Source organism: Rhinoraja longicauda, chromosome 7 (genome assembly GCF_053455715.1).
Source record: "Rhinoraja longicauda isolate Sanriku21f chromosome 7, sRhiLon1.1, whole genome shotgun sequence".
NCBI classification, from domain to species: Eukaryota; Metazoa; Chordata; class Chondrichthyes; order Rajiformes; family Arhynchobatidae; genus Rhinoraja; species Rhinoraja longicauda.
The window spans coordinates 11,188,536-11,210,945 of record NC_135959.1 but is presented as its reverse complement, the minus strand read 5'-3'; the positions used below and the strand labels follow the sequence as shown (position 1 = coordinate 11,210,945).

Here is a 22,410-nt window from a genome sequence, read left to right as displayed (position 1 = left end):
AAAAAGCCGGAGTAACTCAGCGGGACAGGCAGCATCTCTGGAGAGAAGGAATGGGTAACGTTTCGGGTCGAGACCCTTCTTCAGACGCTGAAACAAGAAACTGTATTGGTCTGGAACGATCTAGAAATATAGATACACGAGGAACTGCAGATGCTGGTTTACAACAAAAAAAAACACAGAAATTGCTGGAGTAACTCAGCGGGTCAGGCAGCATCTCTGGACATACCGGCACTGATTTGTTCTGGCCTTTTCTCAAATCCAGTCCCCCCCCCTCATCGCCCCCCCCCCCCCTCCCCCACCCACCTCTACTTTCAGTCTGAAGAAAGGTTCTGACAAAAAATACCACCTATTTATTTTCTCCAGAGATGCTGCCTGACCCATTGAGTTACTCCAGCATTTTGTGTCCATCTCCGGAGAAGATAGATAGGTGACTTTTCAGGTGCTGGCAGAAGATGTCACCTCTCCGTGTTCCCCAGGGATGCTTCCTGCCCCACTGTGTCATTCCAGCACTTTGTGTCTTTCTTCGGTATATTTTCCTCCATTACAAATGAGGCGAGACTGAAAATATGCACTGAAACCATCACAGTTTGTGGTGGGAGCTGAAACCCTAGAGCTCAGCCCTCCGAGTCCTGAGTGTGGATCAGAATGATGATACTATTGCAATCATGAATGAAGTTGAGAGAGGGGCCCTTTCTTCAGTGAGACCTTTGGGCTCCATCTCTGCTCTTCACGCCAACCTCCACTCCATAACCTGATAACGCTCCAGAAACCCCACCTTCCCAATTTCCTCACTGCCTGGAGACGCAGATGAGCACAAAATACAAACCAGTTGCGGTCTAAATGAATGGCAGATAAGTCTTGAGAAGTGGAGTGGCATCCCGTGGTTCCATTGTTCCCTAGATGTACTTGAAGGTTGTTTCTGAAATTAGTTGGCTCTGCTTAGCTATTGCTGCATTCATGTAATATTAATTGACCCAAATAGCTTGTCATTTACCAGTTCTCGTCTCCATATATAAATACATAATGCGCATCGCATCAGTGTTTTGAAAGCCAGCCCTCACATTAATTATTCAGCACTACAATCCAAAACTTACTAGTGGCGGCATCATCGAGCTCCCGTCATAGGCTTCCCGTCATTAAATAAGAAGAATAGCAGCTCCAAAGAACCCTTGATGCTTGTTATCCAAAATTCATAAAACCTTCTGGTTTAGTTTAGATATTCAGCACGGAAACAGGCCCTTCGGCCCACTGAGTCCGCACCGACCAGCACATTAACAAGAGTCTACACACACCAGGAACAATTTACAGTTATACCAAAGCCAATTAACCTACAAACCTGTACGTCTTTGGAGTGCGGGAGGACACCGAAGACCTCGGAGATCGCGCAGTCACGGGGAGAACGTGCAAACACCATACAGTACAGCACCCATGGCCGGAATCGAACCCGGGTCTCTGGCGCTGCAAGCGCTGCAAGGCAGCAACTCTACCGCTGCGCCACCGTGCCGCTCCGTTACCAGGGTCACTTAGAAATCTTAATTTAGAACGGAGATGAGGAAAAACCTTTTTCAGTCAGAGAGTTGTGAATCTGTGGAATTCTCTGCCTCAGAAGGCAGTGGAGGCCAATTCTCTGAATGCATTCAAGAGAGAGCTAGACAGAGCTCTTAAGCATAGTGGAGTCAGGGAGTATGGGGAGAAGGCAGGGACGGGGTACTGATTGAGAATGATCAGCCATGATCACATTGAATGGCAGTGCTGGCTCGAAGGGCCGAATGGCCTACTCCTGCACCTATTGTCTATTGTCTAATTACGATACTAGATTGGATCATCTGCAAATGAGCATTTAAGCTTGGTTTTATATGCATTGCTTGCGAACATTAATAAATAGTTAATTATTTATACACAAAATGCTGGAGTAACTCAGCAGATCAGGCAGCATCTCAGGAGGGAAGGAATGGGTGACGTTTCGGGTCGAGACCTTTCTTAATAGTTTAATAAATAGTTTGATGTAAAAGTCATAGTTATAAGCTAGTGATTCATAAAGGAGGCAAACCACCTGGCAAAGAGAGTTGTTAAAATGGAACATGCTGCCACCAGGATTTTTGAGTGAAAAGAGTCAAGATTGACAATTGTCATACGTAGCAAAACTGAACAATTCTTACTTGCAGCAGCACAACAGGTCTGTAAACACAGTGCTCAATAGGTAACAGAATAAGAACTAACAAACGAAAAAGTTTGAGAAAGAAACCCAATATTAGTGCAAGACAAAACAAAAAGCCCAAAGTCCCAAGTACAACTAAGATAGTTTGTAGTTCGAAATTCAGTTGGTGTAAGGAGATAATATCTGAGTATGTAGGAGAGAAAGGAATAAGCTGATAAGACAAGATGATGTATGGTGGAGGGTAGTTTCAGGGTGGATGTAAGTACTGATTCAGGTTAGTTGGGGTCAGAACCGATACTACAGACTCAGTGTGATTTGATATAATGGGATACTGTACAATTATAATGAAAAAATGTAGTATAATAGGTTAGAGATAGAGCATGGCAACAGGCCCTTCGTCCCACCAAGTCCAAGCTGACCATCGACCACCCATCCACTGGGTAATGTTTCGGGTCTGAAGAAGGGTCTCAACCCGAAACATCTCCCATTCCTTCTATCTAGAGATGCATCCTGAGTTACTCCAGCGTTTTGTGTCTATCTTCGGTGTAAACCAGCATCTGCAGTTCCTTCCTACCCTTCCACTGGGTATCCCTTATGATCACCTAAAACCTAAGCAAGGTCCCTAGCATAGGATAGCGTCCTCATGTCCAGGGCACCGCAAGAGTTAGACCGATTCCGCTCCAGTTTAACCGCCATGATTGCAGCCCAACAAGTAATTCCAATAGGAAGCGACATAAACAAAGAGAAAATGCCAAAGGAAACACTGAGAGTAGAAAGTGGAGACTCGTAAAGAAAGGACAGGATGCAAAGCAGAGACAGGAAGAAATGTAGATGATATTTTGAGTAGATCTACATAATTACTCATTCTACACTGTCCAACAAAAATTCTGTATTAATGGCAATCAAACCCTCCTCACCGGGACCTACCTATCACTTGTGTAGGAAGGAACTGCAGATGCTGGTTTCAACTGAAGATAGACACAAAAAGCTGGACTAACTCAGCGGGTCAGGCAGCATCACTGGAGAAAAGGAATAAGTGACGTTTCGGGTCAAGACCCTTATTCCTTTTCTCCAAAGATGCTGCCTGACCCGCTGAGTTAGTCCAGCTTTTTGTGTCTATCTTCCACTTATCACTTGCTACTTTCTTGCCACCTCCCTTCTCCTCACATCTTTCTACCAGCTACCTCCTCTCCACTCCATCAGTCTGAAGAAGGGCTCTGACCCAAAATGTCGCCTGTCCATTACTCTCCACAGATGCTTGCCTGACCCACTGAGTTTCTCCACTTTGTTTTGTTTTTCCTCAAGTTTCCAGCAACTCTTTGGATCTTCTCTGTATTATTTCTTTCTGTTGAACACCCCTGCAAGAATTAGAATGATCTTATTCCTCCCTCCAGTGCTATTCTATTGCTGCACCACGTTCCAGTCTCACTGAAGACCAGCAAACTCCGCCTTATCTCCTTTTTCCAATAATTTCATTTTCCTTGGCTTATAGAAAAGAAAGATAAAAACAAAACTACGCAGAAAAAGGAAATTAAAAGTATGCCCAAAGCCATTCTTCAAATGTTCATATGGTTCAGTGAGAGACATTCCAGAAATTGATCTCAACAAAACAGTGGCTGAAAGCTCAGTACCAGAACACAATTTGACATATGCAATTATCGGATATGAAAGGCCGTGCAGTGGTACTCACCACTCTTCTCTATGCCAGTGAGACCTGGACTGTCTACAGCAGACATGCCAAACAGCTCAACCACATTCACTTGAGCTGCCCACGCAGACTCCTTCACGTCAGGTGGCAGGACAAAATTCCCGACACAGAGGTCTTGGAACGGGCCGGAATCCCCAGCGTCCGCACACTCCTATGGAAAGCCCAAGCCAGATGGGCAGGCCATGTTGTCAGAATGCCCGAGAGTCGACTGCCAAAACAGCTTCTGTATGGAGAACTGTGTCAGGGCAAGAGCTCAGTAGGAGGGCAGAAGAAACGGTTTAAGGACTGCCTCAAAGTGTCCCTCAAAGACTTGGACATCAACCTCAGCACTTGGGAGTCTCTTGCTCTAGACCTGGCGTAGCAAGCTCACCACAGGAGCCCGTGCAGCAGAGAACAGACGCACTGCAGAGGCCCAGAGGAAACGCACCGCGCGCAAGGCCCGGGCTACCTCCACTTCCACTGCAGCACCCATCCACTTGTGTCCTACATGTGGGCTTGCCTTCCGGGCCCGGATTGGCCTCACCAGTCACTTCCCGACCCACAGTCACCAATCCTCCAACTGAAAGTGAAGTCATGGTCATCTTCGAACCCGAAGGACGAACAACAACAACATATGAAAGCCCATGATAATAAATAGCTTGTGCCTCACATGATGTATTTCAACCTTTTGGCCTACAATTTAAAACTATTTAACAGCAGGTTGTAAATTTTTATGTGGCAGTATGTGTCTTGGATAACACTTTGCAAGTGGCTGCCTCAGGGTTTGGAATGGATGCAAATTGGTTCTTTGGACAATCCAGAGAGAGTGCTTTATTGCGATGAAATGAGCTACTTCAAGCAGTATGCAGGCATCAACTGAAGATCACAGTTAACCCAATGGCTGTCAAAGCAGCCACAGCCAGACATAAAAACAACTTTTTTTTCCACGAGTAGTCGTTCTACTCAATAACCAAAGTCTGTAGTCTCTTTTTTGCTCTGGTTTATTTTCACCCACATGTTTAGACCGTAATGTTGTATCCTTATTGTTTTGATGTGGTTATGCTTTATTCTTAATTGTTAACTGTATGTTTGTGTTGTCATTTGTGAGCGGAGCACCAAGGCACATTCCTTGTATATGCACATACTTGGCCAATAAACTTATTCATTCATTCATTCATTCATTCATTCATTCATTCATGTGGGGATGTTCATCCAGGTGTGAAATAATTTAATATAAGCTGCTTTACACTAACATGAGTGAAACATGGAGAATATTATTTGAAAAAAAATATTTCTTCTGCTTAGTGTCGGAAGGAACTGCAGATGCTGGTTTACACCAAAGACAATCACAAAATGCTGGCGTAACTCAGAGGGTCAGGCAGCATCTCTGGAGAGAAGGAATGGGTGACGTTTCGGGTTGAGACCTTTCTTCAGACTGAGACATTTATGTCCACTGTCAGAGTGAGGCCCAATGCAAATTGGAGGAACAGCAACTCATATTTCAGGATACATGGAGGAACAGCAACTCATAGCAGCTTACAACCCAACGGTAGAATATTATTTTCTCTAACTTCAGGCAACCCTTCCTTCCCCTCTCTCTCCGTCTTTCCCCCATCTTAGTTCTCCAACTAGTTTCACCGTCCTCCTAATTAAATTTTACTGATTGTATGCCTCATTGTCACCTTCCCTCAGCTAACAATGAACCATTCTACATTTTCCTTGAGCATCGTCCCCTTTGATCTGTGTTTTCACACTTTACCCTACCATCATGACTCCCTCTACCCTGACTCTCAGTCTGAAGAAGCTTCTCTACCCAAAACGTCACCCGTTACTTCTCTCCAGAGATGCTGGCTGTCCCGCTGAGTTACTCCAGCATTTTGCTTTCCTTCTGTTTAGCTTTCCTTTACTACCTTTCTCCACAGTGGATCTTGACAATAAGGCAATCAATTCCAAAAAGTGATAGATATGTATAAATATTCACTGATCTCATTTTCACCTTTTGGTTCCCTTGTAATCCATCCGACCCTATAACCCTTCAGTATGCCTGGCCTTTTGAGCAGTGCTTAATTGCTCCAAGTTAATCCCATCACCACTGAGCATTGTTGAATGATTGAAGGATACAGCATGGAAACCGGCCCTTCAGGCCGTCGTGCCCGAGCCGACCATCGATCGCCCTTTCACACTTTTATTTCACAAAATGCTGGAGTAACTCAACAGGTCAGGCAGCATCTCAGGAGAGAAAGAGTGGGTGACGTTTCGGGTCGAGACCCTTCTTCAGACTGATGTCAGGAAGGCGAGACAAAGGAAGGATATAGGTGGAGACAAGATGTTAGCGGGAGAAGTGGGAAGGAGGATGGGGGGGGGAGAAGAGAGGGACAGAGGAACTATCTAAAGTTGGAGAAGTCAATGTTCATACCGCTGGGCTGCAAGCTGCCCAGGCGAAATATGAGGTGCTGTTCCTCCAATTTCCGGTGGGCCTCACTATGACACTGGAGGAGGCCCATGACAGAAAGGTCAGACTGAGAGTGGGAGGGGGAGCTGAAATGCTCAGCCACCGGGAGATCAGGTTGGTTAAGGCGGACTGAGCTTGATTCTATGCTTTCTCACTTTCACATCCACTCCTTACACTCTGGAGGCAATTTACAGTGGCCAATTAACCTGGTACTTGATTAGTATGGGTGTCAGGGGTTATGGGGAGAAGGCAGGAGAATGAGGCAATGAGGGAGAGATAGATCAGCCATGATTGAATCAGGGGGGACACAGTCTAAGAATAAAGGATAGGCAATTTAAAACTGAGGTGAGAAGAAACTTTTTCACCCAGAGAGTTGTGAATTTGTGGAATTCTCTGCCACAGAAGGCAGTGGAGGCCAATTCACTGGATGAATTTAAAAGAGAGTTAGATAGAGCTCTAGGGGCTAGTGGAATTAAGGGATATGGGGATAAGGCAGGCACATGTTACTGATTGTGGATGATCAGCCATTATCACAATGAATGGTGGTGCTGGCTCAAAGGGCCAAATGGGCACCTCCTGCACCTATTTTCCATGATAATGTCGATGAACGGCGGAATCGACTTGATGAGGCAAATGGTCTAATTCTGCTCCTCTTGCTTATGAACTGATGAACTACAACCCCACCCATCTTTGGGAAATGGGAGGAAGTCTGTGCATCCACATGGAACCAATGCAATAACAGGGGGAACGTGTAAACTTCACACAAACAAAACCCAAGGTCAGGATCGAATCCGGGTCTCTGGCGCTGCGAGGTTTCATTCTACCAGCTGCACCACTGTGTCGCCTCTGAAATTTCCACCCTAACCTTTTTCACCTGTCTACTGCCTTTCTTTTTTTTCAGTTCGTCCTTGTAATGTAACTCTTTTGATCAAACTTTTGATCATCTTCCTGAATACTTCTGCATGTACCTGACTGTTAATATTTTGGCTGAGCATACTCCTGTGAATTGCTTTGGGACATCTTTGCTATATTAATTCAAATTGATGTTTCTGCCACGACTCAAATTGAGCTATGGCCTCCAGGAGATTATATCTTTCTGCCTCTGCCCTGATCTGGTAAATAATTAGGAATCTTGCAGTCCGATTCAATTTTATGCCCCCAAATATTCAAATTCAATTTACTACCATTCATGCCCTTGCCTCCACCCACAACATTCATCCAGACATGAAGTATAATCTTCCCCTAGGTTTTCACACAGAAAACATTGTTAAAATTGACTACCTCCCTTGTAATTGAGAATCATTCCATCTCATGTTCCACCAAGTGCAACCTGTTAATAACAAGGGACAAATAAATGGGATTGTGTGACTTTTTAAAAAACAAGACTGGGTGGAGCACAGACATGTTCAGAAACCAACTGGAAACTTTAAAAAAAAATCAAAACCGATCTGCATCTCAATTATAGAAGCCCCTTCCAAAGCAGTCACTTCAATTAAAATCTGCATATTCTTGCATTCGTCAATGTGAGCATAGATTATTTTTTAAGATCCTATTTTAGCACTTCACAACTTTTTCTTAAACGTGAACCCATACAAATACATGACCCCAAAAATGATGCTGGCAGCAAATCAGTCAGCCTGCCAAGTGCAAAACAAATCAAACTAAAATTACGTAGTCAGTCATCTTTGCAATTCCATTTTTCCATCTTTATGACAGCAAAATGGATTGCATACTCAAGGCTGGGAATCACTGGGGCAGTGCGGTGGTACAGCGGTAAAGTTGCTGCCTCACAGCGCCAGAGACCCGGGTTTGATTCTGACTATGGGTGCTTGTCTGTACGGAGTTTGTACGTTCTCCCTGTGACCTCCAGGACCTCCGGTTTCCTCCCACACTCCAAAGACGTACAGGTTTGTCAGTTAATTGGTTGGGTATAATTGTAAATTGTCCCCAGTGTGCGTAGGATAGTGCTAGTGTGCGGGGATCGATGGTGGGTGCAGACTCGATGGGCCGAAGGGCCTGTTTCCGCGCTGTATCTCAAAACTAATTCTAAACTAAGTGGCAGATGCATGGCTAAGTACAAGATCCAGCCTGAAACCTCAGTAATCGCTGTCTATTGTTGATCAGGATTCACGATTCTCAAAGCATCAGTACAGTTGAACTGCAAATTGTGCTTTTTTTTTCTTCACTCCTGAAATCCTCATCAGGAAGATGTTCTTTTAGGAAGCAGATGAGGAGGGATTTCTTTAGGCAGAGGGTGGTGAATCCGTGGAATTATTTGCCACAGAAAGCTGTGGAGGCCAAGTCAGTGGATATTTTTAAGGCCGAGAAAGATAGATTCATGATCGCATTGAATGGCGGTGCTGGCTCGAAGGGCTGAATGGCCTACTCCTGCACCTATTGCCTATTGTCTATTGATTAGTACAGGTGTCAGAGGTTATAGAAACATAGAAAATAGGTGCAGGAGTAGGCCATTCGGCCCTTCGAGCCTGCACCGCCATTCAATATGATCATGGCTGATCATCCAACTCAGTATCCCGTACCTACCTTCTCTCCATACCCCCTGATCCTTTTAGCCACAAGGGCCACATCTAACTCCCTCTTAAATATAGCCAATGAACTGGCCTCAACTACCTTCTGTGGCAGAGAATTCCACAGATTCACCACTCTCTGTGTGAAAAAAGACTTTTCTTATCTCGGTCCTAAAAGACTTCCCCCTTATCCTTAAACTGTGACCCCTGGTTCTGGATTTCCCCAACATCGGGAACAATCTTCCTGCATCAAGCCTGTCCAACCCCTTAAGAATTTTGTAAGTTTCTATAAGATCCCACCTCAATCTTCTAAATTCCAGCAAGTACAAGCCGAGTCTATCCAGTCTTTCTTCATATGAAAGTCCTGCCATCCCAGGAATCAATCTGGTGAACCTTCTCTGTACTCCCTCTATGGCAAGAATGTCTTTCCTCAGATTACGAGACCAAAACTGTACGCAATACTCCAGGTGTGGTCTCACCAATGCCATGGGGAGAATGCAGGAGAATGGGGTTAGGAGGGGGAGATAGATCAGCCATGATTGAATGGCGGAGTAGACTTAATGGGCCGAATGGCCTAATTCTACTCCTAGGAAGTCCCCCCTCATTCTTCTAAATTCCAGCGAGTTTTGTTAGTTTCTCAGATCCTTCCTCATTCCTCCAAACACCAATGAATAAAAACCTAGTCAATGCAATCTCTCTCCGTACAGCAATCCCACCAGCCCAGGAATCAGTCTGAAGAAACTTTTTCTGTGATAAGTATATCACAGACTGAAGGTGCCAACAATGCTCCTGTCACTAAAGCTCTCTATAATGTAGCAGGACATTCTTGCTCTTATCCACATCCTTTTACTATGAAGGCCAACATACCATGACAAAATACTATTTATTTAGCTTATTAATTCACAAAATGCTGGAGTAACTCAGCAGGTCAGGCAGCATCTCAGGAGAGAAGGAATGGGTGACGTTTCGGGTCGAGACCCTTCTTCAGACTGATCTCAGGGGGGCAGGACAAAGGAAGGATATAAGTGGAGACAGGAAGATAGAGGGAGAACTGGGAAGGGGGAGGGGGAGGGGGGGCACGGAAGGAAAATTGTTCTGAAAAGCGGCAGATTGAGTGTTGGAGCCTGTAGTCCAGGTTGGGTCCGAATTGGGAGGTCTGGAAATGGACCTGGAAACCCCGAGGCAGAAGATGGAGGCGCAGGCAAGTCCCAAGAAAGCAGATGTGGCTGTGGTAGCGGGTCTGTGTCAAGATGTGGTCGTAGAGCAGGAGGGCAGGAGAAATCACAGAGGGGGAGCAGCGAGAGAGCACGTTGCTGAACTCTCGTCGAAGAGAGGAGGAGAACTTCTTCAAAGGCAGCTTACAGCGAATATTGATTTCCATGAGTTATGAATCGAGGGCCAGTGGACATGGGTTTAAGGTGAATATTGATTTCCATGATTTATGAATATTGATTTTTCTAACTTCAAGTAGCCCCAGCATTCCACCCCTCCTTGCACCCAAGTCACACCAGCTTCTCATTTTCACCCAACAAACAGCAAACCATGGCCTGTTTCCTTTATCATCGTTACGTTTTTGCATATCTTTCATTCATTGTTCTTTATCTCTCTACATCATCGCCTATATCTCTCATTTCTCTCTCCCCTGACTAGTCTGAAGAAGGGTCTCGACCCGAAACATCACCCATTCCTTCTCTCCAGAGATGCAGCCTGTCCTGCTGAGTTACTCCAGCATTTTATGTCTATCTTCAGTTTAAACCAGCATCTGCAGTTCCTTCCTAAACATATTATTTGCCTTCAGAAATGCCTGCCATACCTACATGTTCGCTTTCAGTGGCTTGACAATAGACAATAGACAATAGGTGCAGGATTAGGCCATTCGGCCCGTCGAGCCAGCACCGCCATTCAATGTGATCATGGCTGATTATTCTCAATCACTACCCCGTTCCTGCTTTCTCCCCATACCCCCTGACTCCACTATCCTTAAGAGCTCTATCTAGCTCTCTCTTGAATGTATTCAGAGAATTAGCCTCCACTGCCCTCTGATGCAGAGAATTCCACAGATTCACAACTCTCTGACTAAAAAAGGTTTTTCCTCATCTCTGTTCTAAATGGCCTACCCCTTATTCTTAAACTGTGGCCCCTGGTTCTGGACTCCCCCAACATTGGGAACATGTTTCCTGCCTCTAACATGTCCAACCCCTTGATAACCCTTGAGGGGCTGTGGTAGTCTGGCGTGCTGACCTCTACCGCACCGAGGCCAGACGACAACTATCAGACACCTCTTCCTACCTATCCCTGGACCATGACCCCACCGATAAACACCAGACCTTTATCAGCAGCACCATCACGGACCTCATCATCTCCGGCGATCTAGCCTCCAGTGCTTCCAATCTCATAGTTCCCCAGCCCCGCAAGGCCCGATTCTACCTCCTACCCAAAATCCACAAACTCAACTGTCCCGGCAGACCCATTGTCTCTGCCTGCTCATGCCCTACCGAACTTATCTCTACCTACCTCGACTCCATCCTATCCCCCCTGGTTAAATCCCTCCCCACCTACGTCCAAGACACCTCACACGCTCTCCATCTCCTGGATAACTTCCGGTTCCCAGGCCCCCACTCCCTCATTTTCACCATGGATGTCCAGTCACTCTACACATCCATCCCCCACAAGGATGGTCTCGAAGCCCTCCGTTTCTTCCTCGACCGTAGAACCAGCCAATCCCCATCGACCAACACTCTCCTCCGCCTAGCAGAGCTGGTTCTTACCCTCAACAACTTCTCCTTTGACTCCTCCCACTTCCTCCAAACCAGAGGCATAGCTATGGGCACTCGCATGGGCCCTAGCTACGCCTGCCTCTTTGTCGGGTACGTCGAACAATCCCTGTTCCAGACGTACACTGGCCCCATCCCCGAACTCTACCTTCGCTACATCGACGACTGCATTGGTGCTACTTCTTGCACCTATGCAGAACTCACTGACTTCATACACTTCACCTCCAATTTCCATCCTGCCCTTAAATATACCTGGACTATCTCTGACATCTCCCTCCCATTTCTGGACCTCACCATCTCCATCACAGGAGACAGACTAGTGACGGACATTTACTACAAGCCCACCGACTCGCACAGCTATCTGGACTACACTTCTTCCCACCCGGTCCCCTGCAAAAAGTCTATCCCCTACTCCCAATTCCTCCGTCTACGCCGCATCTGCGCCCGGGATGAGGTGTTTCAGACTAGGGCTTCCGAGATGTCCTCGTTCTTCAGAAAACGGGGCTTCCCCTCCTCCATTATAGATGAGGCTCTCACTAGGGTCTCTTCTACATCCCGCAGCTCCGCTCTTGCTCCCCCTCCCCCCACTCGCAACAAGGACAGGATCCCCCTCGTTCTCACTTTCCACCCCACCAGCCAGCGGATCCAACATATCATCCACCAACATTTCCGTCACCTACAACGGGACCCCACCACTGGCCATATCTTCCCATCCCCTCCCCTCTCTGCGTTCCGCAGAGACCGTTCCCTCCGTAACTCCCTGGTCCACCCTTCCTACCCAAACCACCCCAACCCCGGGCACTTTCCCTTGCAACCGCACGAGATGCAACACCTGTCCCTTTACCTCCCCCCTCAACTCCATCAAAGGACCCAAACAGTCTTTCCAGGTGAGACAGAGGTTCACCTGCACCTCCTCCAACCTCATCTATTGCATCCGCTGCTCTAGATGTCAACTTATTTATATCGGCGAAACCAAGCGCAGGCTCGGCGATCGCTTCGCTGAACACCTGCGCTCGGTCTGCATTAACGCAACTGATCTCCCGGTGGCCCAGCACTTTAACTCCCCCTCCCATTCCCAGTCTGACCTCTCTGTCATGGGCCTCCTCCAGTGCCATAGTGAGGCCCGCCGGAAATTGTAGGAGCAGCACCTCATATTTCGCCTGGGCAGCTTGCAGCCCAGTAGTATGAACATCGACTTCTCCAACTTTAGATAGTTCCTCTGTCCCTCCCTTCCCCTCCTCCTTCCCAGATCTCCCTCAATCTTCCTGTCTCCACCTATATCCTTCCTTTGTCCCACCCCCGACATCAGTCTGAAGAAGGGTCTCGACCCGAAACGTCACCCATTCCTTCTCTCCCGAGATGCTGCCTGACCTGCTGTTACTCCAGCATTTTGTGAATAAATCGATTTGTACCAGCATCTGCAGTTATTTTCTTATACCCTTGATAATCTTATACGTTTCGATAAGATCCCCTCTCATCCTTCTAAATTCCAGTGTATACAAACCTAGTCGCTCCAGTCTTTTGTGCTCAAGAACACCCAAATCTCTTCGTGCATCAATACTTCCCAAACCATCACAATTTAAACAGTAAGCTTTTCACTGTACCTTGGTACACATGTAAACAATAAACCTAAACCCACTTCATCAACTGTCCAATTACTTACCTGATTTTGGCATTTATAAGCAGCTACAAACACCATTAATGGTCTTCTATTGACCTAAGTAGAGTCATAGATAGAGTCATAGAGCAATACAGTGTGGAAACAGGCCTTTTGGCCCAACTTGCCCACACCAGCCAACATGTCCCAACTACAATAGTCCCACCTGCCTGCGTTTGGTCCATATCCCTCCAAACTTGTCCTGTCCATGTACCTGTCTAACTGTTTCTTAAATGTTGGAATAGTCCCTGCCTCAACTACCTCCTCTGGCAGCTTGTTCCATACACCCACCACCCTTTGTGTGAAAAAATACCCCTCAGATTCATATTAAATCTTTTCCCCTTCACCTTGAACCTATGTCCACTGGTCCTCGATTCCTCTACTCTGGGCAAGAGATTCTGTGCATCTACCTAATCTATTCCACTCATGATTTTATACTTGATTGTTACTGGAGAATTATTCAGTTGAAAGGCTAACTTGGATAAAACACAGTTCCAGAATAATAACAACATAAAAAAGACTCCTGGTAAGAACAGGCCAGAACTAATAGCAAAGTAACAGTGCATTTAACACCTCCATCATTACAGAAAATCTACCACCATAGTCAAGAGCTTACTTCACAACTTTCAGAAAATTTGCAGAGCGCTTACCACTAATGAGTTACTTCATACATTATAAAAATAACTTGTACATGCAGTTTACTAAATTATATTTCACCCACATACACTCAAAGTGCAGCTCTCTCCAAAAGCAAATTATGTTTGATTGTGTGTGTCATTAAGTCTTCTTTATAGCAGGGGACCCAGTAAAGAACATTGCTAAGAAACAGAATTATTAAACATGACCATTTGATCTTATTTTGACGATTGTTGAAAATAGTAATTTCAAGAACTTTGCTAAACTTTTCAATGAATTTTAGTACATCTTAAGATCTTGATAAATACATAGATATTTGTAACTTCACATAACTGCTTACTTTTCATGGAATCCAGTTGCTAGGTTCCTGCAATGCCTTGCTAGGTTCCTTGGGACTCTCGCTGCTAGGTTCCTGCAATGCCTTATTAGACTTTAGTCTTTAGAGATACAGAGCAGAAACAGGCCTTAGAACATAGAAACATAGAAAATAGGTCCAGGAGTAGGCCATTCGGCCCTTCGAGCCTGCACCGCCATTCAATATGATCATGGCTGATCATCCAGCTCAGTAACCTGTACCTGCCTTCTCTCCATACCCCCTGATCCCTTTAGCCACAAGGTCCACATCTAACTCCCTCTTAAATATAGCCAATGAACTGGCCTCAACTACCTTCTGTGGCAGAGAATTCCACAGACTCACCACTCTCTGTGTGAAGAAATGTTTTCTCATCCCGGTCCTAAAAGACTTCCCCCTTATCCTTAAGCTGTGACCCCTGGTTTTGGATGCTGTCCTTTTGGCCCACCGAGTCCGTGCCAGCCAGCGATCATCCCGTACACTGGCCTACATATACCCTGGACAATTTTACAACTTACTGAAACCAATTAACCTACAAACCAATGCGTCTTTGGAATGTGGGAGCACCCAGAGAAAACCCAAGCGGTCATGGGAGAATGTACAAACTCCGTACAGACAGCACCCAGAGTCAGGATCGAACCTGGGTCTCTGCCGCTGAAGGCAACAACTTTTCAGCTGTGCCACTGTGCCGTCTTATTGATCATGGAAGTGGTCATTATTAAATTTGACCACCAGCAGATTATTCTGCCATGGACATTATTGTGGGTGAGCCCAGCCATGAACTCTAATGACAGTCAAAACTCTTATCTTTTAAGACCAAGCAATGGATAGGAAATGGAAACCTTGATTTAATCTCCCATCCTTTGACCATTTTCCTGCCCATAATCAGTGCAACAGCGATTGGAACCATCTACATGAAGTACTGCCTCAAGAAGGCAATATCAATCATTATACCTCACGCTGCCTTGGCAAGGCCAGCAGGATGAATCATACCCTGACCACTCCCTCTTCTCCTCTCTCCCATCGGGCTAAAGGTATAGGAGTATGAAAACGCACACCTCCAGATTCAGGGACAGTTTCTATCAGGCAACTGAATCATTCTACCACAACTAGAGAGCAGTCCTGAACTACTGTCTCCCTCATTGGAGACCATCAAACTATCTTTGATCGGACTTTACTAGCTTTACCTTGCACTAAACATCACACCCTTTATCATGTATCTATACACTGTAAATGACTCGATTGTAATCATGTATTGTCTTTACGCTGACTGAATAGCACGCAACAAAATCATTTCACTGTACCTCGGTACACGTGACATTAAACTAAACTAAACTAAACTGAACTCAATCATCAAGGATCATCACTATCCAAACCATGCCCTCTTCTCACTGCTGTCATTTGGCGGAATATATAGAAACCTGGTCCAACTCTACCAGGTTCAGAAACAGCTTCCTACAAACAACCAAGAGGTTTATGAATTAACCTGCACAGCCCTGATGCTACCTTGACAACAGAACTATACACCTCCTGTGCGGCCATGGGCTTGTTTATTACAATTGCTCGTTGAGCTAATGTCTTGTTTTCTGCAGTATTTTACTCTTCACTCTTGTGTACAATTTATGTGTAATTTATGTGTAACGTGTTTGGTCTGTTTGGTGTGATGCTGTGGCGAGCAAGATTTTCATTGTACCTGTACCTCGCCGGATTAGTGCATAGGACAATAAACTCGACTTGATTTGACCTTCTATCATTGACTCAAATAACACCTTACGGACAGAGCATCTTTCAGTTCACTGGCCATGAAGCGATTTGAGACATCTACAGCTTCTGAAAGGCAGAATATAAAAGGAATCTTGTCTCCCATGGTATGCCTGCCACTTTAACAGAGATTAGCCGTTTAACCATTCTGATCTACGAGGCTTAAATCCACAGTGGGCACTGCATTAGTCAATGATCTGCTTCATAAGCTGCATTGATTTGACCCAAGCACGCCATTTTGCTGCAGGTACATTTAATTTATGTAGGCAGGCTCAGCTGTCAATCTGTAGAGCATGTGCGGGCCAAGCATAATCATTTAATGAACAATATTAAGACACGAGCAAGAATTAAAATTGCAATGCCCTGTTCCCAGACTTTCACCCTGAGATCACGCCACACAATGCAAATTTGATTGGAAATCACTACAGAAATTGAGCGACCAGCAAATTAACAACTTTACCCAGACACGAAAGCCTGGAGGCAGAGCAAATCCAGGAACAATCATCCCTCTTCAAATGCCAGCCGCAATCAACCAGTCAGTTTATTTTACATAAGCTTCATTCCATTTGTGTTTCTATTCATGTACTGGATGTGGGTGTCAATGGTGGGAGAACTGGCAGCGGGAAAAAAAACAATGTTAAAGCAATCAAAACTAAATAATTAATGATTAGGCAGAGTGGCTCAATTAGTAAAATGATACTTGTATCATCCAGCAATAAAAAGAGAAAACGCTGGAGATACCCAGCAGTTCAAGTGGTATCAGCAGCGGGTAAGTGAGAGGTAACGTTTCAGGTCAAAGAACGTCCATCGGAAATGGGGGAAATTTTATATTGTACAAGTTTCATTTTGCAGAGAAGGTAGTTGAGGTGAAGGGAACAAAGGGGATGTGTGTGTATTAGGATGTGTGTGTATAGGTTACTCCAGCATTTTGTGATGCTGTCTGACCTGCTGAGTTACTCCAGCATTTTGTGAATAAATACCTTCAGGATGTGTGTGTATTGTCAGGGGTAGACACTAAAAGCTGAAGTAACTCAGCAGGTCAAGCAGCATCTCTGGAGAAAAGGAATAGGTGACGTTTCAGGTCAACACCCTTCTTCAGACTGAGAGTCAAGGGAAAGGGAAACGAGAGGTGATACGGATATAGAACAAATGAATGAAAGATATGCAAAAAATAACGATGTCCAAGGAAAGGTGGAGTTCACAATGGTCCATTGTTGGCTGGGGGGGGGGCAGATTATAACGAGTTATACAGACAGTGAAACTCAACAGGATGACAACAGCACCTATTCCTTTTCTCCAGAGATGCTGCCTGACCCGCTGAGTTACTCCAGCATTTTGTGTCTATCTCCGGTTTAAACCAGCTTCTGCAGTTCCTTCCTACACATAAAAGTTGGGGCTGCTAGCTGAGAAAAGTCGCTGATCTGTCTGGAGGAGATCTGAATAAAAGGTGAACGAGGTTAGAGGAGAGAGTAAAACAAGAATGCTGTAACTGTGAGATACAAATAACATCATGGTCAGAAATCTTAAATAAAGGAGAGTTGAGGAAATACCCAAAAGGTCAGTTATCATAAATGGAGAGAGAAAAATGAATTCAAAGTTACAGATTTAGAGTCACAGTCATAGGGTGATACAGTGTGGAAACAGGCCCTTCGGCCCAACTTGCGCACACCGGCCAACATGTCCCAGCCACACTCGTCCCACCTGCCTGCGTTTGGTCCCTATCCCTCCAAACCTGTTCTATCTGTTTACAAGAATTATCCCAGGAGTGAGTAGGTTCACCAATGATGAGCACTTGTCAGCACTGGAACTGTACTCCATGGAGTTTAGAAGAATGAGGGAGGGGGGAGGGGGGGAGGGGGGGGGGGTGGGGGTGGGGGGGGGGGGTAATTGAAATATACAGAATAGTGAAAGGCTTGGATAGAGTGGATGTGGAGAGAATGTTTGCACTAGTGGGAGAGTCTAGGACCAGGGGGTCAGAGCCTCAGAATTAAAGGACGTTCTTTTAGGAATGAGATGGAAACATCTCAAGGGGAATATGCACACTCCACACAGACAGCACTCGTGGTCAAGATCAAACCCCGACCTCCAGCGCTGAGAGGCAGCAGGTGGTTTAGTAGTATAAGAAGATAACTGCAGATGCTGGTACAAATCGAAGGTATTTATTCACAAAATGCTGGAGTAACTCAGCAGGTCAGGCAGCATCTCGGGAGAGAAGGAATGGGTCGAGACCCTTCTTCAGACTGAAGAAGGGTCTCGACCCGAAACGTCACCCATTCCTTCTCTCCCGAGATGCTGCCTGACCCGCTGAGTTACTCCAGCATTTTGTGAATAAATACCTTCGAGGTGGTTTAGTAGGTCTGGATCATGAGTAGAGATCGACTAAGTCTGAGCGAAATTGGAAAGGCTGGCTATCTGAAATAGTTGAATCTAAAGGATGAGGAGACCTGATGCCCAGACAGAAGATGAGATTTATCACTCAAGTTTATTTAATGCTTCACTGGAACTGTGCAGCAGGCCAGAGTTCAGAGTGGGAGTGAGATGGAAAATTGAAGCGATGGGTAATTGAATGTTGTGGGTTACACCTTACTGATAACTGATGGTGTCATCATTTGCAGGCTGCTTCATAGCACGGCCCTTTGGCACGGAATGTCAGCTCAGTCAGCTCTAATTATCTGGAGCAGGTGGGTGTAGCAGGCACTCTGGTGTGTGTCATTTTCCATCAGATCAAAGAATAAGATGGTCTTTCCCAGGAACTGTAAAATGCTTACAGTACAGGAATTACTGGAGTGAATCACTTGCCACCCTTCTGACCCAATAAAGCAACTGCATTTATACTCCTTCGTGACAGGCGGCACGGCGGTGCAGCGGTAGAGTTGCTGCCTTACAGCGCTCACAACGTCAGAGACGCGGGTACGATCCTGACTACGGGTGCTGTCTGTACAGAGTTTGTACGTTCTCCCCATGACCGCGTGGCCTTTCTGCCACACTCCAAAGACGTACAAGTTTGTAGGTTAATTGGTTTGGTATCAAAGTAAGATTGTCCCTAGTGCAGGATAGTGTTAATGCGCGGGGATCGCTGGGCCTATTTCCATGCTGTATCTCTGAACTAAACTATTCCACCGGGTGGCGCCAGCAATGGCTGCCTAGCCAACAGTCTGTGTCCCTTCCTTCTTTGTGTTTTAATAGTATGTGTTAAATGTATGTTTTTAGTGTTCTTTAGCTTGTTTTATGTGGAGGGTGGGGGGGGGGGGGGGGGGTGGGTTTGGGGTAAACTTTTTCTAATCTCTTACCTCGACGGAGATGCGACTTTTTCAGTATCGTATCTCTGTCCGCACTACGGTCTAACATCGAGGAGTTGGCGGCCTTTGCTGGAGACCGAGTTTGAGAGATTCACCATGGGTGCCTGCGGGACTTTAACATCGCGGAGCCCGCGATCCCTTTGCCAAGGATCGACCTCGGAGCTCCAACCGTGGGTGCTTGCGGACTTACATCACCAAGCCTGCGGTCTCTGGTCAGAGACCGACTTCTGGAACTCCAAGATGCAGGAGCTTCGGCCGCCCCGACGTGGGAGCTTCGATCGCCCCGGCGCGGGAGTTTCGATCGCCTCGGCGCGGGAGTTTCGATCGTCTCGGCGCGGGAGTTTCAACCGCCAGCTGCGGGAGCATTGATCGCCCCAACGGATGGTTTGACTGCCCCGACCACGGGAGAAAAAAGAGTAAGAAGATTGGACTTTTTTGCCTTCCATCACAGTGAGGAATGTGGGGAATCCGCTGTGGTGAGTGTATTTGTTCATTTCTATGTAGTTGTGCGTCTTGTTGCTTTTTTTTCGTATGGCTGTACGGTAATATGAATATCACTGTTCCTTAATTGGTACATGTGACAATAAAAGACCTTTCAAACCTTTGGAGAAGGGCTCGGCCCTTGTTAACAGAGGGTTGTATTTAACAGCAAAGAACATCTCATCCTCACTAATACATAAAGTGTCCACTTGCTTCAGTGACAACACTTTCCATTCTCAGTCAGCAGGAAGCTGTTTCTGAACCTGGTAGAATTGGACCAGGTTTCTATGTATTCCGCCAAATGGTAGCAGGGAGAAGAAGGCATGGTTCGGATGGTGACGATCCTTGATGATCCATTTAGTTTATTGTCACATGTACCGAGGTGCAGTGAAAAGCTTTTGTTGGGTACTAACCAGTCAGCGTAAAGACAATACATGATTACAATCGAGCCATTTACAGTGTATAGATACATGATAAAAGGTATAACGATTAGTGCAAGGTAAAGCTAGTAAAGTCCAATCAAAGATTGTTTGATAGCCACCAATGAGGTAGATAGTAGTTCAGCACTGCTCTCCAGTTGTGGTAGGATGATTCATTGCCTGATAACAGATGGGAAGAAACCGTCCCTGAATCTGGAGGCGTGCGTTTTCACACTTCTGTACCTGTTGCCTGATGGGAGAGGGGAGAAGAGGGAGTGGCCAGGGTGCGGCTCGTCCTTGATTATGCTGCTGGCTTGAATTATCCCAAATGTACCGTGGGCTAGCAGAACAAGATCTTCACAAACCCCCAGTGGAGACAATGAGGGCCTTGTCAATGATTATTTGAGGAAAGAAATATGGTTCATCACTCGTATTTAACTGACCTCAGTCATGATTCTATTACTTTCACAGACCGGATCATAAAGAAACCATCTTATTGAGCTTGAATCTGCTGGACCTTGTCTAGTACCCAAGCATACTGCTCGTGATACATGTTAGCATGCTAAAGCGTTCACATCACAGTGTCGTTGAATCATACAGCATGAAAACAGGCCCTTCAACCCAGGACAGACACAAAAAGCTGGAGTAACTCAGCGGGTCAGGCAGCATCTTTGGAGGAAAGGAATAGGTGACGTTTCGGTTCGAGACCCTTCTTCAGACTGGGAGTCAGAGGAAAGGGAAACGAGAGATATAGGCAGTGATATAGAGAGATGCAGAACAAATGAATGAAAGTTAGACAAAAAAGTAACGATGATAAAGGAAAAAGGCCTTTGTTAGCCGTGGGCTAGGTGAAAACAGGTTACAAACAATGAGACTCAACTAGACGACTTCAGCCCGACTTGCCCACGCCGACCAAGATATCCTAACTACGCACGGCCCATCTGCTCGTGTTTGGCCCATATCCCTCTCAACCTTTCCTGTCCATGTACCTGTCCAAATGGTGGTACAAAATAGAACTCTACCACCAGAGAGACATCAGAGAGGCAAGCATATCTCACTCAGGTTTCAAGAGAGAGCTGGATAGAGCTCTTAAGGATAGCGGAGTGAGGGGGTATGGGGAGAAGGCAGGAACGGGGTACTGATTGATAGTGATCAGCCATGATCGCATTGAATGGCGGTGCTGGCTCGAAGGGCTGAATGGCCTACTCCTGCACCTATTGTCTATTGTCTATTGTCTATTGTCAGGTGGTCGACTAGTAAGGCTCCAAGGCCAAAACACCTTGAGGTCCCCTTGGTAGTCAGTCTTAATTCTCCACGATAGTGATGTTTCAAAACTATTCTAATGGACACATTACTTGAAAAAGATTACAAATAAAAAATTATTTAAAAATCAGTGAGTGTGGATCTGAGCCAATGTTTATCAGCCTAATATTTTGAAAATAACAGATGTGAGGTAAGGCGGATCATAATGCTCTTTTTTTTAAATCTTAAATAAATGTATTGAGATATAAATTAAGCCAAAATTAATCATTTATTGGGAGGAGCTGCGGTGGGTGGCTTAATTAACAATTGCTCAGCTAAAGACCTAACATATTCCAGGGTTAAAATTATTACACCAATTGAGCACTCAAAAAAAAAGAATGAAACTTTAATTTGCACTCCATAGCCAGACCGAGAAATCCATAGGGAATGGTCTTACATTTGTAACAGCTTAAAAGTGGATAAATAATTGAAATTTACACCTTTGAAGGCCATGGTGGGATAAATTATTCATCATCAATATTAATAGAGTTGAACAGAATTGCCTTACTGTATTTTGGAGTGCCTGATTGGAGATGATGATGACATTTGGAGGATCTCCTACTGCCGTGGCTGCTCCGCCAATGTTCGTGAAGACAACTTCCGCAATCAGGACGTGCCTGGGGTCCAGATTGAGCACCTCACACAGTCTGTGGAGACACAATAACATTATGGATCTTAATCCTGCCATCACCATCTTCACGAGCATTTGAGATGCACTCGGTCAATCAGGCTTACACTTCCTGGATAGACACAAAGTGCTGGGGTAACTCAACGGGTCAGGCAGCATCTCAATAGTCAATAGTCAATAGTCAATTTATTTGTCACATACACATAAATGTGCAGTGAAATGAAAAATTACCCGCAGTTCAACAATAAGACCAATAAAAATAAGCAATAAAAATATG

The 22,410-nt window shown here is 45.5% G+C and overlaps 1 protein-coding gene across 1 annotated transcript in view; it reads right to left on the bottom strand.

The window, feature by feature from the left end:
- The window catches only part of oca2 (oculocutaneous albinism II), a 337,303-nt gene that overhangs the window by 160,363 nt on the left and 154,530 nt on the right, over positions 1-22,410 (bottom strand). Inside the window, exon 14 of the mRNA XM_078402106.1 lies at positions 22,014-22,152. Within this exon, the coding sequence (XP_078258232.1) occupies positions 22,014-22,152 (139 nt within the window). The remainder of the gene's footprint in view (positions 1-22,013; positions 22,153-22,410) is intronic.